Source organism: Vitis riparia, chromosome 13 (assembly GCF_004353265.1).
Source record: "Vitis riparia cultivar Riparia Gloire de Montpellier isolate 1030 chromosome 13, EGFV_Vit.rip_1.0, whole genome shotgun sequence".
NCBI classification, from domain to species: Eukaryota; Viridiplantae; Streptophyta; class Magnoliopsida; order Vitales; family Vitaceae; genus Vitis; species Vitis riparia.
This window is the reverse complement of record NC_048443.1, coordinates 24,710,895-24,729,674: the sequence shown is the minus strand read 5'-3', so window position 1 is coordinate 24,729,674 and position 18,780 is coordinate 24,710,895. Positions and strand designations below refer to the sequence as shown.

At 34.8% G+C, this 18,780-nt stretch overlaps 1 protein-coding gene and 1 long non-coding RNA gene across 3 annotated transcripts; one reads left to right on the top strand and one right to left on the bottom strand.

Annotated features, from left to right (window-relative positions):
• Positions 1 to 243: 243 nt before the first annotated feature.
• LOC117928034 lies at positions 244 to 11,503 on the bottom strand. Of its 2 annotated transcripts, none has more exons than XR_004653469.1 (4): positions 11,307 to 11,503; positions 11,060 to 11,187; positions 627 to 954; positions 244 to 541 (listed from the first exon to the last, which is right to left on the bottom strand). It is a non-coding gene; the product is annotated as an uncharacterized LOC117928034 (long non-coding RNA). The 2 variants fall into 2 exon arrangements; XR_004653470.1 differs by having other exon boundaries at positions 11,060 to 11,113.
• Positions 11,504 to 13,364: 1,861 nt separating this feature from the next.
• LOC117929294 (cytokinesis protein sepA-like) lies at positions 13,365 to 14,479 on the top strand. The gene has a single exon (XM_034849570.1). The coding sequence runs from the start codon at positions 13,471 to 13,473 to the stop codon at positions 14,278 to 14,280; it is 810 nt and encodes a 269-aa protein (XP_034705461.1). The 5' UTR covers positions 13,365 to 13,470; the 3' UTR covers positions 14,281 to 14,479.
• The last annotated feature ends 4,301 nt before the right edge of the window (positions 14,480 to 18,780 follow it).

Here is an 18,780-nt window from a genome sequence, read left to right as displayed (position 1 = left end):
AAAATAAATAGTTTTTTATAAATAGAAAAAATAATATATTGGTTTTTTTTTTTACTTTTTAATACTTAATAGAAATAAAATTTTATAAAAACAAAAAACCTAATATTTAACATTATTAAGCATTAAAGTTTTATTTAGAATTAAATAAAAATAAATAAACACCACCTAAGTCTTATTTGATTTAGAATTTATTGTCAGAAAAAAAAAATGATAAAAACATAAACAAAGAAGAAACTCATAAAATATTAAAATCACTCATACTTTCCATTCCATTACCGCAGGCCAAAAGAAGGGGAGATTTGTGTGTTCTCTTCCCTCGAGAATGGAATGTTACACTGAAAGCTTCGTTCCTTGTGCCTATTGAGGAATATAAAAGTTTCCCGATTGTAAAGATCCTTATACCTCAAACAGCTAGGAAGGCGAGACTGGACCAATTTCGTATGGAGCAAGGACAGCAAGGACTTCACTTCATCTCCAGAAGAAAATTTCTTGATAGCACAGGAAAGAGACGATTCTCAGCCTCTAGATGAGTGCATTAAGCCTACACAAAATCAACTACAAATAGATCACGACTCAAAAACTAGTTCCCAATCCCAGCCCCCCCAAGGAGGGAGTGAAATTTATACCTCAGAGCAGTAAGCACCACGATGATGAAAGGCGGTGGGAAGGGAAGAAGTCCACAGAGCGCAGATAATCCAAATTGGCAATTCATTCCCTAAGTCCCTCCTCAGCCAGCAGGCTTCTTAAGTCAAGCTCTATGAGGCGGCTCACCGTCTTATGTGCTGCGTTAATCTTCTCATGAGATGCATCCATATTACTTGGAAAAGACGGAGCGGCCGCAAGAAGTTGCCTTGCATTGGCAAAGACAGCGGCAGGCGGATAATCATCTTTTTTATAAGACGAGCTGCTCAAGGGAATGACTTGCAGAGGGGTAGCTCCAGTGACGCCGTCCTCCTAGAAAGAGAAAACACATGATTCACTAATTTTTACCCGCTCTAGCATACAATAATAATTGATAAGCCTTCAGTCACCTTCACAAAACTTTGAATCAAGATACATAACTTTTTTAAAAAAATAAAATAAAAAACAAACAATTTCATGGCACCATTAATTAAAAAAAAAGTACACAGAACAGAAGATGAGTTACCCTTCAAGCAAAACAAAAAGGGAGAAAAAGAGCACTCCAAAAATAGCCTGACAAAGGGCCAGAATAAAAGACAAAAGAACACAAATATACAGCTTCGGAAGGCACAGTATCTCCAACAAAAACTTCTTAACTAGCAACCCACTTGCCAATGATTCTACTATCTGATTGGCCAAGCATGAGATCCACACAAAAGGACATCTGACCTTTAAGGACAAACTTAAACCCCATTCAGCAATAAATCCAGTTTCCAGGGACCATGCCTCCTTTGAGAAACCTAGGAAATAAGTGTCAGTAAATCACCTTCCACAGAAAATTCGTGGAAATCGAAGGAGTAATCCGGAGTCAAGCCTTCCAACAACACTAGTAACTAAGTTGCTATAGCCAATCCCACCCCAGTAGACACTAAATGGGCAGTAACCACTCAACCTTCATGATCTCGAAACACTCTATCCATATTGATCCACCTTCATGATTTGAAAAATCTGATCCTTTCCCCTCTGTCCAGGATTCCCCAGAGTTAGCATCGGCCCAATGGAGGAAAAACCCACTCAGAAAACAGAGTTGTTGGCTGCCTCCTCTCAAAGCAAGCAGCTCTCAAAACCAGCATTATTACACTCAGCTGTCAGCTTTGAGAATTCTGGAATAATTGATACATATAGGGAAGAAAGGAATACAATGCATCTCACATTCCAAAAGCCTCTGTATCCATGATGACCCTAGCATTTTTCTCCAACCAATCAATCATAACAACGCAAGACCAAACGCACAAAAAGAGCCCTACTCCTATTGTTTCCTCCAACCCATAAAAGCAATAGCTTTCCAGGGGTGCCCGAGCCAAACCAGCAGCTCTAAAAGTTCTATATTCTGTAACTCCAACAGCAGTTGGGTAGGGAAGAAAGAGGCAATATATTGACTCACCACCATTCAAACATATCACACATTGCTTAGGTTTGAGTGCTTTATAAATCATTCTTTGTGGTAGCAAATCATTAGTTTTGACCCTCTTGTTAGCCACAAGCCAGGCAAAGGCTCTCACCTTAGGTGCAGCTTTGGATTTTCATATGAAATTGGCCAAAGGGAAAAAGATTCACTCCTCAGATTTAGTAAAGAACACCACAAGAGGACAAAGACCTTAGAATGTAATATTATACATGGTCTATTTGTTATGCAGAAACCATAAAAATTTTAAAAAATTTAAAATTAAATTTCAATATACGTTGGGGTTGAGATGCCAGATGTAAGGGCCCAATTTTTTCCTGTCTTTTTGTTTCATCTCTCAGCAACCAAAATGGACCAATAAAGAAATAGGAAAACACAAAAGGTGAACATTTCTGGTACTATCAACAAAGTGCATAACCATTCAAATGCAATTACAATGGACATAAAAAATCTAAAAATAAAACAAAACTCAAGACATCAGCTACTTTGTCCCTTGGAACGTGAAGAAACAGAAGGCTTGAAAAGTTGACTGTTGGAGCACAATCCAGAGAAAGAAGTTGCTTGAAGTTCAGAATTTGCAGGATATGGGCGGTTTCCTTTCCTGAGTCATCACCCCAAATGTGATCTTCCAATACTGAGGTTACTGCATTAGACTTGAGATCATATGGGGTTCCAATTTTGGCTCTAGATTGTTTTGAAGGTGCTTCCATTGCACCTAAATCTTCTTTTCTTTGTCCTTTTGATCACATTTTCCCCATTATGCATCCCCGGTTAAGGAGCCTGGTGCACTACTTGATTCTAATAATGAAATATCGGTAAATACGAATATATCGGTAATTAGATTTTACGGATATATCGGAGAAATATTAGTGGATATTTTGACAAAAATATCGGTGACGAAAATTATTCAAAATTCATGAAAATATTTAAAAAAAACTCCAAAAAATGATAAAATAAATAAAATATACATGTTAAAGTTATTTTCTAAGCATAATTGACATAGATATAGTCAAAGAGAAAAATATCAGTAAGCAAGGATAAATCGATCTTAATAAATTATTATTTATCTAATCAAATCAATTTTAATTTATAAAATATTAAAACTTCATTATTATAATTTTTTTACTTTAGTATTTTTTGAGTAAATTTATATTTTTAACATTTTAAAATAAAAACATTCAAAATTAAAAGGATAAATATAAAAAAAATTAAAAGTGAAGTGATAGTAATTTTTTAAAATAGAATTAATGAGATAAATGATGATACATTTAATATTAAAACTATAATTTATTTAATTCAAATGCATTCATTAATGTAAAATAAATGATGATGCATATATAATTTTTTAATATTTATATTTAACTATCATATAAATAATATTAAAAAATATTTGTTGAGAAAATTATAATGATGGTTTTTATACATTTATTAATTAAATAAATAAAATTTAAAGTAAAATAATTAAAATTAATTAATTAATTTTTTAATAATGGACTTTAACAAATTTATTATCAACATATATTATTAAGTGAGAATTTGGCCCAGTGGTAACCAGGATTGACCCTAAGCTTTTTGGCCTTGGCCTAGATTCGAATCCCCCAAGTAAACATTTTCAAAAAAGTTTGAAGTAAACTGGAGTTGACCACCGAAAATATCAAGAAATTTCTCAATAAATCGGCAAAAATGCTGAAAAAAATCTGATATTTCGGCAAAATTGCCGAAAAATTGACAAAAAGTCGATCGACTGATTATTGGTGAGGAATATTGTGTCGGTTTGCTCTGATAACTGAAATATCGCCGATATTTCGCCAAAAAATTCCGACATTTCAAACCATGATTCTAATGTTGGCACTCCTTAGTCTATGGAATTAGTGTATAATGGAGCTCCTTTTGCCTCAAGTATCAAATAGTGGGCTTCCCTTACATTTTAAAAAAGATAAATGGTGCAACGACCTTTCTTTGGAAGATTCATTGATAGTAGAGGTGTGGGAACAAGGTTGAGAAGGGGGTTGGTGGAGTTCCTTCGTTTCAAAACTTTCTATGATTAGGAACTTGAGGATAAAATGGTTTGGATGGACTCCAAGTATGGCAAGTTCTTTGTCAAATCTTTCTACTCTTCCTTAGCCTAAGAAAGAAGAAAGTCTTTTCCTACAAGCATAGACTGAAACCTTTAGGCACTAGTGGTGGTGGCTTTTTTTTTTTCCAATGGGAAGCAGTTTGGAGAAGGATTAGGGAAGGATTTTGATGCTAGATCAACTAAAAAAAAGAGGAATGGATAAGCCTGAATAAATGTTATACATGCAAAAACAAAGAAGAATTAATTGATCATATGCACCCTTCTATAAGAGAAAACCTCTTGAGTTGGCATGGGTCCTTTGCGAGAAGAAACAAAAGAATGCTTGGATGGCCACTCCCTTGTGCTTGTTCTGGACTTTATGGAAAGAAAAAAATAGGAAGTCATTTGAAGATAGGAAGTAATTTGAAGATGTTGAATAAATGGACCAAGCATTGGGGCACCCTTTTCATAGGCATTGTTAATATATTTCATTTTTGCCTATCAAGAAAAAAATTGTGTGGATCCCTAAAAACGACGGTAAAGATGATATTAAAGATTTTAGACCCATCAATTTGATTGGAGGATTTTACAGGTTTTTGGTCAAGATTTTGGCTAATAGACTTTAGAAAGTGATAGGAAATGTGAGTTCTGAGTCCTAAAATGCTCCTGCTCATGGTAGACAGATTTTGGCCATCATCCTCCTTGTCAACAAGGCTTTTGATTTAAGAGTTAAAAAGTATGACTTCTAATGTGATTTGCAAGTTATACATAGACAAGGCCTATGATCATACTAAATAGGAGCTCCTGATTTCAATGTTAAGAGTTAATGACCTTTGGTCAGAAATGGATGAGTTGGATTTGATTTTACATTTCAAGAGCTTGGTCAACCATGCTAGACAATGGGACTTCTACTAGTTTCTTCTAAAGCACAATAGGCTTAAGGCAAGGAGACATCCTACTCCTTATCAATTCATTTTTGGTGACGTTGGTCTTAACTTTTTCCTATAGAGGGTGATGGTAGGTGATTCTATCAAGGGCATTAAGGTGGGGGTTTATGGGGTGGAGGGGTTGACATTTTGCACCTTCTCTTTGTCAATGACACAGTTCTAACAGTTATCCTATGTTAGATGGATTCTTTTATGCTTTGAGGCTCTTTGGGGTTTTACAATCAATTGAAGAAAAGCAAGCTACTACCAATATAAAGAGTGGAGGATATAGAGAGTTTGGCTATTGGGCTGGGATATAGGAGGGGTAGCTTCCCACCAAGTATTTATTTATGTCACTTGGTGCTTATTTCAAGTCCTATTCAGTATGGGATTCAGTTGAGAAAAGACTTAAGAGAAGATAAGCTTCATGGAAATGTCAATATCTTTCCAAAATGAAGGAGGTCAACTTTGTTGAAAAACACTCTCTCCAGCCTATCAATTTTTTTCTTATTGTTATCTGCAATTCTAGGGAAGGGAAGAATCAGGTTGAAAAGAATTCAGGGATTTCTAATGAAGAAGGGCTATAATTGAAAAGAAAATCTATCTAGTTTTGTGGCTGACTGTTTGTTTGTTTTCAAAAGTCCAGTGGAGGCCTGGATATTAGGAGCATTGGGCATCTCCAAAAGGCACTACTGTCAAGTGCCTTTGGAGATTTGCTACCAAGCACGACAGCTTCTGGAGAAAGGTGATAATGCAGAAGTATGAGGGGAATGGAGGGAGGGTGGCATTCAAGTGAAGGTAGGGATGCTTATGACTCACACCTATGAAAATCCATAATGGTGGGTGAGGGTGACTTCTCTTGAGGATTAGATTTGCCATCAGCAATGGCCTTAAGGGTCAACTTTTGGCATGACCCTTGGTGTGGTGAGGATCTTTAATAGAATCAATTTCTAAGGCTTTTGAATTTAACAGTCTAAGAGGATGTGTAAGTGGCAGATTTTTTAGATAGAAAATTGATGAATCCTAAACTTAGAAAGATTTGTTTAGAGTGGAAGTTGATAAAGTGGATTCCTTATTGCCACTTTTAAACTCTTTCTCTATTTCTGGTGACTTGGAGGATTGGTTTGTTTGGAAGGATGATAGAAAGGAATCATTCTCCATCACATCATACTACTTATCTCTAGCCTCAATTGAAACTTCCACCTTCCTAGCTAAATTGATTTTTAGACCATCTCATGAAATGAGGGTAGAGTTTGGTTAATAGGTGTTATTGTGGCAAAGAACACCCTGAATCTATAGCTCACACTCTCATTCATTGCAAGTAGACTGCTGGTTTGTGGTCTATGGTGTTCTAATCATTCAATGTGTCTTTGGGTGATTCCCTATTTGGTTAGAGATGTCCTTATTAGTTGGCATGGAACTTTGTTGGAGCCGAGCACAGGACTGTTTTAAGGTTGATACAATCTGTTTTATTTGCTTGTCACAAAAGATTACAATCAAAGTTGTATCAAGAAAAGAATTCAAAGGAATTTTCTTTAGTTAGGAGTAAAGAAAGGGAGGCAAGACCATCTTATAAATCGGGACCAAGTATGTAAGCCTAAGGAAGAAGTGAAGTTGGATCTCAGGAGGATTTCTCTGAGGAATAAAACACTCCCATGGAAATGGTTGTGAAGGTGTCCTAATGAGAGGAAAACTTTGTGGCACAAGGAGCACCTATGGATCATGGTCAAAGAGATGGAACACCAAAATTTTTCTTAAGTGGGCATGCAATCATCCTGGGAAAGCTATAGCGCCGGGTTTTCTCTCATTTCTCTAACTTGTTTTTTGTTGCAGCATGGTTCAAAAAAAAATTGGTTTGGGGAAGATAATTGGTTAGAGTATCCACCTCTTAATGGTCAATACCCAAATCTTCTCAAGATAGCAAGATCTAAACCTCCCTCGTCTCATCCATTTTGTCCCTCTTTTTCCTTTCTCTTGGAACTTTTGTTTTTGCTGCAACTTCTCTATTACAGAAATGAAAAGCTTACACTTCTTATATCTTTTTTATTCAATGTAGCCTATCCAAACAAAAAAAAAAAAAAAAAAAAAACAACAACTTATAAAAAATCTTGTTTATTCAACGTGCTCTTATCATATTCCTCCTAGATTTAAGGGTTTAGTTTTGAACTCTTTTTTTCAGCTCTTTCTGAATCTAAGAACTTTCTTTCCAGCTAACTTAACTTGAAAATTTAAAATCCCACCAAAAGGACCTTTACATGGTTTGCATTGTATGTTATAGGTGAGGAGGTCTTACAAAGCTCTTAAGTGTATTGTTGCATTGTATGATTAGGAAGTGGGGAATCAATTGATCATCTCTTCCTCTACTGTCCAATAGCTTTAGGTTTTGGCATAAGCTGGGAAAGAAGCATCATAAATATGATGATCATCTCCTTGTTACGAACTCCTTAAAGGCAGAACTCTGAGCTGGTGGCTAATCTGAATTTTGGGTTATTTGGCCAAAGAGGAAAATCAATATCTTTTAGGATGGTCTATGGAGGCCATCTAGAATTTGGTATACCTTTGTTTTTCCTCCTCTTTTGGATTCTAACATTGAAGCTTTTTTGGCACTTCTTTTAGCTTTATAATACTATATTAGAACCTCGTTTATAGGTATAAGAGGACCATTGACAAGTTATGTCCAGAATGAAAACTGCCTCCAGAGTGTTTGGTAAAGTTGGATGTTGATGGATGTTTTTGAACCACCCAGGACAAGGTCTGTTTGAAAATCATTCTCAAGAACAATTTTCTATTTTTTAGAACAAAAAATAGTTGTCTAACTTAAAAAACATGTTTGACAAACTTTTAGTTAAAAAACAATTTTTAAAATTTTGTTTTGAAAACTTATTTTTTTTAGAACAAATTTGAAATATTTTTAATTGTTTTTGTAGAATCTTTTGAACCAATGGCACAGAATGTTTCATAAGTCCTAACTTAGCTTATATCACACAATTCATAAAAGAAAAATAAATAAATAAACAATAAAAAGCCCATGAACTCTCCAAGAATAGTGCATTATGAGCTCTATAGACTGTGCTAGGTTCTAATATATATTACAGAAGCATGTAATTATGCATACCATATTGCTACATAAAAAAGGGCATAACATGGTAGTCCACCACTCCATTTCTAAGAGAGGAAAAATTAATGGATATGCAACCCCTCCCCAAGAACCATGTATTGGGTAAGCATGGAGTCAAACCTAGAACCAACCATTCCTAAGTGGAAGTGCCTTACCACTTGAGCTGCTCATGGGAGTTAACCTTTGTGATCATTTTTACCAACTTGACATACCTTTTTGAGGAATCTTAAAAGAAAGGAAAAGCTCAAGAGGCTCAAGAAGGTTCAAACTGACATTTTTCACATGCTAATCATTTGGAACTTTATGAACTCCACATAGGACTGTGATAGCCGACAAATGTAAAAGATCCTCTCTTCCATTCTTGAAAGTCTAGAACCTTTCTATCAAAAGTTCTTATTGATCCTCTTAAATTCTGTTTAATCTTCTCTACTTCCCATGTGACCCCAACAATACACAATCTCATTCCACATACAATGTCTTAAAAAATCATACGACCAATTGTCTTTTATAGCATTATATAATTCCTGTTTGGAATTTCATCATGAGTGAATAAACAACATTTGGAGCAAAGATTTTTTGAGGTGTCAAGCAACAAATTGAATAATTCACCCCATATATCAAAACATTTCAAAATAAATAATTTATTTTAGGTTCAATATTTGGAATCAATATTTTATTTATTTATTTTTTTATATATAGGAGTTGGAATTGATATGCTAGATGCAGATAGATAATATCTTGTAAATTACCTCTCTTTTTTGTCAATTGGCGTTTCTTTTTATCCTTTCTTTTATGTTCCTTAATAAGCACTATTAATCGTCTTTATTCACTATTTTTTTTTTTTTGATAGGCAAACACACAACAAAAATATAATAGAAAAGGGCGCCTTAAGGCTGACCCAAGCATACAGGATGTATACAAGAGGCGCCAATAGGCTCTATTGGTTGTCAACAATTTTAACATTGTCTTTTATACGTACTTTCCATGTATCTTTAGCCAATTTTAATTTTTGTTGGCCATCTATTAGTTTTAACTGTTATTTGCTCATAAAAAATAATAATAAATAAATAAAATAAAATCATATAGGAAGTCAAGAGTTTTATTTTTAACTTTTACTTTGGAAAAGGTTGTGGCCTTCACTCATTGTAGTTTTAGCTTCTTCAAAGTCGAGCTATTAAAAAAATATAACTAACTCAAAGCTAGTTTATTGTTTTTCTACTACCTTTGTATCAACCAAGGGGGCAAAGAAGAGGCTTCACACGCTTATTAGTTCTCATGATGCATATGGAGAGTTTCTAATTCATTGTCTCTAATATAGACTTCCCCCACTTAAATACTATTACTATGTGATATATCTTGCTTTCCATCTAATTACAATACCTATCTCCCGACATTTCTATTATTAAATCATTTAAAACCCCTCTCAACGTGCCAACTCCCTCTATGCCCTAGCTCCTCTATCTCCCTGTCAACAAGAGAATTAATTATATTTCATTTTTCACTTTTGATACATTTTTGTGACTGTCCTTTAGAAAAAAATCTTTAAAGGAATATTTAGGCCAAAGTGACAAAATAATCCCCACTTTGAAAAAATAAACCCCACATGTTAAAAATTGTAAATATAACCTCAATTGAACATAAATATCTCCTTTTTTAAGTGTTTTGACATAAGATGTGCATACGAAAATTGATGGATGGTATTCTGTCACAAAAAAAAAAAAAAAAAAAAGAAGGTAATATTTCAAAATTTTAAAGTGTGAGTTATTTTTTCCAATTTAAGGATTAGTTTTTCCCTTTTAATAAAACATCCCTTCTTTTAAATTGATGTATAAAAATTTAAATTCAAAATTACAGTCATCAATGAATATGTAAACTGCCCTCACCATCCCCCGTTCATATAGCATGTGTTTCTCCTTTAACTTCTAGACTTTTATACACCCTTTTTTGTCATATGACCACTGTGCTCAGATTCATTATATTCTTTAATAATCTAATTGAATTTAGAGTTCAAATTCATTATGAAAGAATTTCCTTTCATAATTTGCCAAGCCTAAATACCTAGAACAATATTTAATCAAGTATAAGTTATTCATCAACCATAGATGGGCAATGGGAAATAAGTTTTTCCATACTAACCACCCCTTCCTTTTATTAGCTAGGAGTATCTAAAGAGATGCATCCTGAATCTCCCATTTAAAGCAAAACTTCTACCATGGAGCCAGAGACACAGCAGCGAAACATGATTAATGAGTAATAATAATATTCTGCTTTTTTCTCACTTTTTTGTTGGGTAAACTAGTACAAGTTAGTAATTAGTAAAATATGTAATTGCGGTTAAGGATTCGAATAAAGGCCCAAAAATCACCCTCTTGATATTCTGCCTCAAAATAGAAGGACCTCGGAACTACATTTGAAAGTCAAAGATACGGAAAGTGAAACTCATATTCTTTATTGATTACTTTGATTTCTTACCTTCAAGTAAACCAACAAAAGCCTTGCTAAAATGCAAAAGAAAACATCCACCAATTTCCAGTACTATGAGAGATATCATAAGCGGTCTGCGTGTTATGTAGAAACCAGGAGAAAAATACAGGAAACTTGGAATCACATCACAAGTTAAAAATGAAATGGTAATCGTAAGATTCCAAATTTTCCTGTCTTTTCCTCTGATCATTGATCAACCAAACCAAAACACACACACAAAATAAAACAAAATGAAAACAATAAACACGAAAAAAAACAATCGAGAGCAAGAAAACCAAGAAAAGAAAAGAAAAAAGACATTTCTAGTACAGCCAATGCACGATATACAAGAATTTAAAAGTGATCGCAATGGAAATGGAAACGGAAACTCCAATAGAACGAAACAAAACCTGAGGCGTCTGCTGCATCGTCCCTTGCCCACTTTGATCTGGCCGATAGTCAACCTGGATTGTGATCCTCCACGATTCAGCAAATAAATTTTACGATTCGGAAATTTCGAAATTCAAACGATGAAACCCTCAAAAAAAAAAAAAAAAAACTGTAAATCTTTCCACTACACAGAGTACATTAAAAATGATGTTATGACTAGAAACAACTCCGTTTTTCAAATCAAAGGATCAATGAGGAAAAATGTACCTTTGAGCTTTCTCATTGACTCGCAATTTGGAGTGGTTCGGAATGAGAGAATTGCTCGGAAGTTCGTTTTCATCGGCATCGACCAATGAGAGCTCGAACCGACTAGGATTGGGTGGAGCTGGTGGCGAGATATAAAGGTCAAATAAAACAGAACCAGAAATAAAAATTGCACCAACCCTGGAGCACTCAAAATTATACTCATTTTTGTGCTTATAGAATTGTCATGGAAAACTTTTATACAGATAAATGCTTTGGTGTTTGAATTTGATAAGAGGTGGGAAAATGATATAGAAAAAATTTAGAGAGGTATGAGCTTATTGTAATTTCTCATTGATAAGACTCGTAACGACTCTAGAGCGCCATGATCAAAAGAAGATGTACTAGTAGCAAAGTAGATATAACATACCTCCAAAAGGAATAATTCAATAGCATATACTTGTCAAATGTCATATTAATAACGTTCATGCGTGTTGGTGCATTGTCATTGCTTGCCCTGTTTTAGAACCTTCCCTTATATATAGCTAAACAACTTTTTACGTGTTGTGCTTTCATTGGTCTAATATGTAACTGAAAAATATTCATCAGGATTTGGGATGAAATCGTGTTTACATTAACGCGATTGATTTCGAATTATTTTCTTCATGGATGGTTTGTGTAACTATCAAACTAGGATGCTTGGCTGTCGTCGAGTGTCCATTTCAATGTGTGCCTATTGTTTTCAACGAGGATGACCCTTTGGAAACTAATAAAGTCCACAAATTATATACAATGACTTTAAATAATTGTCATATCAATACAACCTTGAGAGTTATTGAAAATTAGGTATGTGGATTTTATGGATTTAAGATAACTGGTCAACATATGTACAAAAGAAAATATACAAATGATTAACCCTTTTGAACAAGGGTACTTTTAACATTTTTTTTTCACTTTGCATATGTTTCCTACTTTGTAATTAACAACTTATTAACTTAAGTATTGCAATCAAATCATCTAAATTCAATTTAACGGTTCTTGTGTGTTATGAATAAAGTTTGCTTTTAGTACATCGTGTTGAATGGTTGTGGTTGATGTTAAACTATTGAAGTTTGATATCATCTATGTGAAAGTTTTTAAAATAAAGAAGACACTAAACTCTCCTTGCATTTATCTCAGTGAAAAAGTTATGATCTAAATTGTTATTCCAATGGAATTAGAGTTGCAACTTGGATAAGTTGATTAAATTGATGGTCGATTCAAGTCTAATTCGAATTAAAATGCAATCAACTCAAACTCAACTTGACCTTTAACTCGAGCTACTCAATCCAATTTCATTTTTTTAAATTTAAGTTAAAATTGATCGAATTAGATTTGGACTCAAGTTGATCGAGTTACCCTTAATTTAATCAGATTGTATGATTTAAAATCCACACATAATAGTTTTTATTTTTATAATAAAATTTAAATAATAAATAACACAAAAAGTTCAAGATGATAATACAAAAATGAAAATAAACTTCCATATCTTTTTTTTTTTAAATGCATGATATAAAAGTAAAATTAACTTATATATTTAAAAATAAATAAAAAATACATGATATAATTCTAATTTGATATTTTTTTAAAAATTCGAAAAGAAAATAAATATTATCATATAGAATAAAAAACATTATAAATATTATATAAAAATCAAAAGGTTGTTGGAACCTCAAATCCAACCCAAATTAAGTTCGAATTGAGAAAATTTAACTCAATCTCAATCCAAATAATGAAAATATTTACCCAAATTCATTCAAACATCATGTTGAGCTCGGATCAGGTTGGGCCAACCCGAAAAAGTTGCACCCCAAAGTTAAATGCAACAATTGTGCCAAAACATGTCAATGATGCCAATACTGCTTTCAGTTGGTTAAAGTAAACCGTTTGTGTTTCAAAGCCTAAACGGAGGAGCAGCATGTTAAGCATTAAAGGTGAGTGGACAAATGTCACAAATAATATAAAAATGATGCTCTAAGAAGGCAAAACTATTTGACCAAAGCGAGCAACACAACGTAAAGGCTCGCTTCTACCTCTATTATGAACGTGTGATCAGCCTAGTGCTAAGTGTCATATTACGTTGACAACAGTGTCCGTCATTGGCCTATCCCTCGCACCGTTCCCCAAGCAGCGCACGTTAGAACCAACTATGGCATCATCTCGTCCTCTGGACATCGACGTCACCGTCGTCTCCGCTAAGCACCTCAAGAACGTTAACTGGAAACATGGTGAACTCAAGCCGTACGCCATCTTCTGGGTCGACCCGGACCGCCGGCTTGCTACCAAACCAGACGAATCCGGCTCGACTTGTCCTGTCTGGAACGAGCGGTTCACCTTCTCCGTCAACCTTCCCCTCCACGGCTCAGTCCTCACTCTCGAAGTCTTCCATTCCAAACCCTCCGAGACCCCCAAACCCCTGGTTGGATCGCTCCAAGTCCCCCTCAAAGACCTGCTCGACTCGGACGATTCCAACCGCATCAAAACATTCCAACTCCGCCGTCCCTCCGGCCGTCCCCAAGGCAAGATCCGCGTAAAACTTGCCATCCGAGAACGCCCCTCACCCCCGGCGCCCGATTGCTATCTTACCCCACCGGCGTCCTTCTATTATTCCAGTTCCCCTCCTCCACCTGCGCCTAATCCTGGAGGATACTCCCACCTATCGCATACCATTCCTCTCCCTCCTCCGGTGCCTCAATCGTCGTCTCCGCATCCCTACGGCACCTTTTGCAATCCTTATCCTGGCTACTACGGGTACTACTCGCGGGCGCCGCCGCCGCCGCCTCCGAGGCCGTTCTTTGATTGGTCGGCGAATTACGGTGGGCCATCTGCGCCGGTTGATCATTCGCCCTATGATCAGAAGCAAATGGGGGTAAAGTACGAGGAGGCAAATATCAAAGACAGGGCCGAGAGTGAATTGGGTGCTCGGGACTATTACAAAGATCATCGCTTTGATTACTAATAAAATTCTAGGGTTTGGGTCCCCATGCCAGAGGTAATATTGAACATCTGGCACTCAATATTAGCTTTCCCATTTTATGGCATATTTCTATATAGACTATCTTGATTGTGGGTATATCTCAGGGCCATTGAATGCTTTGTTGATGAAAAGCCATGTGATATGAATGAATGAATGAATAAATGGTGGTTCTTTTGAGCAATTCTTGCTTCCATTTTTGGGATGGCGTTTATTGAATTGTTGTCCAAGTGTTTATATTAATATCTACCATGGAGCATATTGAATGAATATCTACCATGGAGCACACAAGATACAACCTTTCTTATGAATCTTTCCAAATGGTGGATGTGATAATGATTTTGTGTTTAATGTTGATTGCTAGTGATCTACATTTTAGCTGATGATTTTAGTTACTGCTTAGGGGCACTAAGTAAGAAGGTATAAATAGGATTCAAATGAACACATAGAATTGTAGCTTCAATGAAGTAAAATGTAAAAATGAGGGAATACTGAGAATTGATTGTAGGGGACACCCGAAAAAAGTGACCATTCAACATTTTGGAACATCAGTGCATGTGTATCAAATTAAAAGAAAATATTAATAAGACAGATATAAGGCAAGCCATACAATGTAGTTCAGAATGCTGGATTATCAAGAAATGACTTTGTTGTACAGGATCTTGTCATGTCCTAAGACCAGAGTTAGCCTTTTCTTTGTGTTATTTTGGGCTAGGCATTCTATTTTGTGTACAAAATAAAATTTAAGGTCTTCTTATGTCTTTGTCTCCCAAGTTGGTCATGAGCAGCCAAGGACATATTCCCATACATGCATTTTGATGAATTTTGGTATTTTTATGTTAGCTTCATTTGGTTTGTAAGCCTGCCATAGGGGAATGTTTTAAAGGTGCTTTTGAGGTGACGAGAAGAGTACCCAAGTTTAGCTGCAAGAGATTTCTTTGCATCTTGGGAGGGTAAGGCTCTTCATTTTCGTCCCTTTATTTGTTCCTTCAAATTTTCAAGGCGTTGCAGCCATTCATCCCTAGAACTATTTATTTTGAGAGCACCCAAATTGGATCCTGTTTCTACCTAGTTTTGGTTTATATTATTCTTTTCTTATATTTTCTCTGTTGTTCTTGATTTAGGAGTTTGTTTGCTCTTTTGCTCACTAGGAATAGTTTTCATTCCCCTTTTTTCATTTCCCAATCTTCCCTTATCCAACTAGGAAGCCTTAATTGCATTTGACAAGTTAGCTTCAGATTTAGCGGTATTGCTGTTTGGCTGCTCTACTTTATCATAACATGTCTATAGAATTAAGCATAGCTAAATGGGGATCTTTTAGATGATGAGTAGCAAGACAGGAAAGGACAGAAAAAGGGATGGTAAATACTTATATGAAACACTAGAGGTAGCATTTACAGAGAAAGCCTCTAAAATGATTTGGTTGCTTGCAATTTGGGTGAAATTGAGGGTGCTTCAAGGGCAAGTCCTCAAGAGGTCCAAAAGGACTGATTGAGGAGCTGTGAGAGAAGGCATGAGGGGCCAGGGTTGACATAAAAAATATGGCCTAAAGCTAAAGTTTGAACCATGAAAAAGTAATATTTGGTGGCCCCAGACACCTTGGAGTCAAGATCTTGTTTGACGTAGTTGCCTTGACGTTAACCTTATATGCCAAACTTTTGCAACTTCCTGATTTTCTTTTCCTTTTCATCCTAGGACGTGCAGAGTATGCACTTAACAACCTTTTAGTTTGGGGAATTACCCTATGAAAGTGGAATCTTGTAATGGGGAAGGATTTCACATTGGCTTATCATGAAAGGAGGATATAGGGTGACAAATCATGTAGGGTCTCCTTGATCCTTTTTTGTTTTAGCAAGAGTCAAGGTAGGATGAGTTTCATGTGATTTTGAGACAACTAAATATTGCTTCCACTAATTTCTTCTTCTTCTTCTCCTCCTCCTTTTTTGTTCTAAATCAGAAATTTATGGTTCCCATTAAGACTTGGACCTTTGGAACCCCTTATAAACCCGCCCTTGCCCTTTACCACTTGAGTCAGGCCTTAAGGAACTTTGGCTCTCAACTAGGCTATTTGATGTGATCAAATGAGTGAATATTCAAAGTGTATAAAGAAGGGAGTAAACCCAATCGATGAGCCACCAAGCCGACTTTGACTTCATTTTTTCTAATGTATTGTCTGAGGACTGAGGAGTATGGTAGATGCTTGGAGAAATGTAATTGTTGCCTCAAGGGTTCTCCATCCATGCTTTACCAACATTTCATAGCATTTTTGACATTTTAATCAGTGTGTGAAATGACTTGTCAATGTAACCATTTACTGAGGTTATATAGAAGCATCAGGTGTGAGTGAATCCAGTTATGTTCCCATATTTCACTAATTTTGAAGCAAATCTTTTGTAATCCAACTGTTCAACTTAATAATAAGAAGGTTGGACCCTCTACTATTATGCAAGGCCTACTGTATAAGGAGAAGCGATTACTGATTGGGGCGAATAAGTTTTTGCATGTCTTTCAAAAACTGGATGGACAGGACCTGGTTTTCAGGGTGGCCCAAAGTTAGCCTAAGTTGGGCCAAAAATAGTAAACAACGGTTGGAAGCTTAAACTGAGCCCAATATTGTCTGTACCCCACGGCTGAGATCAGGACATGAGTGCGTCACACTGGGTCACCAATGTTAGCCCCTTTTTGGGTTAGCCCAAATCCTCATCTTGGGCAGCCCGTTTACCTAAACCGGTTCAATTACCAAGCTGAATCCATATTATTTTTATAATATATATATTATAGATCTAATGATCATGTGTGATAATAATAGATTATAGATGGTAAGAGCAATATTTACTGAATTATATTGGAATAAAATAAGTTGGTATTTAAAATTTTTAAGAGTACAATTGGTCATCTGGATTGGTGGATGAGCCTCTGAAAAAGGCTTGTTTAATTTTGTTATCTAGATTAATTTTTCATGATACACTTTAGAAAACCAAAATAAAAATAAACACTATTATATACTATTATTATATATTCAATGGTCACGAGAGTATAAATTATTATTATCGTGAAATTAAGGTTTGGTTAATTTCAATTTTAATGATAATAAATAAGGTTAGAATTAATAATTTATTTTAAATGTGTTTAGACAAAAAGATTTTCAAAGATAAATTAAGTTCAAGGAAAATCAAGAAGAATAAGATTTCAAAGAAAAAATCAATCAAGACTATTTGTCTAAGATATTTTTACAAAGTTATTGGTGCATGATAAATTTCATTTTTTTTTTTTTTAAGTACCTGGAATCATCCAAGTGCATAAAATCGGTTTTATTCTTTTATAAATTGGATTAATAACTATTTTAAATGAAAATCATTTTTGTTTAATGCTAGTCATAGTTGAAAAGATGTTCAAAACTTATCCAAACAGTTTTACTTAAAAACTTTATGTTAAATATGTAAAAGTTGCAAAAGATATAAAGTTCATTTATACATCTTTGAATGGTTTTTAATCTTAATTTTTCACATTGAAACAATTCAAGTCATTAAAGGTCATTTGTGCATCATTTTCTCTTTTTTTTTTTTTTTCTATTTGTTTGACTAGTGGTGGACCGATTGGACCAAATGATTGATCGATTCATGAAAATTTTCTAAGTGGTAAAAGCTTGTTTCAACCCATTGAATTGGTGATTGACTGGTTGAGTTCCCATGACCTAATTAGTCATTTTTTATACCTTTTGACCCCCAGCGGTTAGTAATCGTTACTGGTTGACTCCAAACCATGCCTAACACCTAGTTTGGGCTTCAAACTCATATTTCAAGGTTTCAAACTTCTTATATTGAATGAGAAGAGTTTAAAATCCTTATTGAATTCATGTGAGCCTTATGGGAGTGCTTTTTCTTAGTGCACTTTGCTTTAAAATTTGCATATCTATTAGGGCACCTCAATTCTAGTTTATCTTGTATTTACTTGATTTTAAACATGCACTAGGATTTTGTAAGATCAACTTTTTATTTATTTATTTTTTATTTTTTTATAATCTTTGTTGGGTGAACTTAAGTATAGGGCATCACTTGTAAGAAAAATCTAAATGTGAGGTATTATTTGGGGAATTAAAAAATGAGACATTTCTTGAGGAAATTTGTAAGTGCTCATTGAAATCGGTTAATCTAAGTATAAAACTTGAAGGTTTGGTTTGGAAGCCTTAGTATAATAGAACTTTAAGCTTAGGATTGAAGTTAGAAGAGTGTAGATGTAGGTTGAGATTTGATTGAATCACTATAAATCTTAAGTTTGTATTTGTCCATTCCCTACTCTATTTAGTCATTTGCAATTGATTTTATATCAATTTTTATCATATTATTGCTTATATAATCACTTGCATTCTATAATTGTTAACTTTACAAAAGGTCACTATCACCTTATTCACTCCCCTCTAAGATGATTACTTTAGATTGGTATTGCTAAAATCCTAACAATTATCATTAATATCATCATCATATT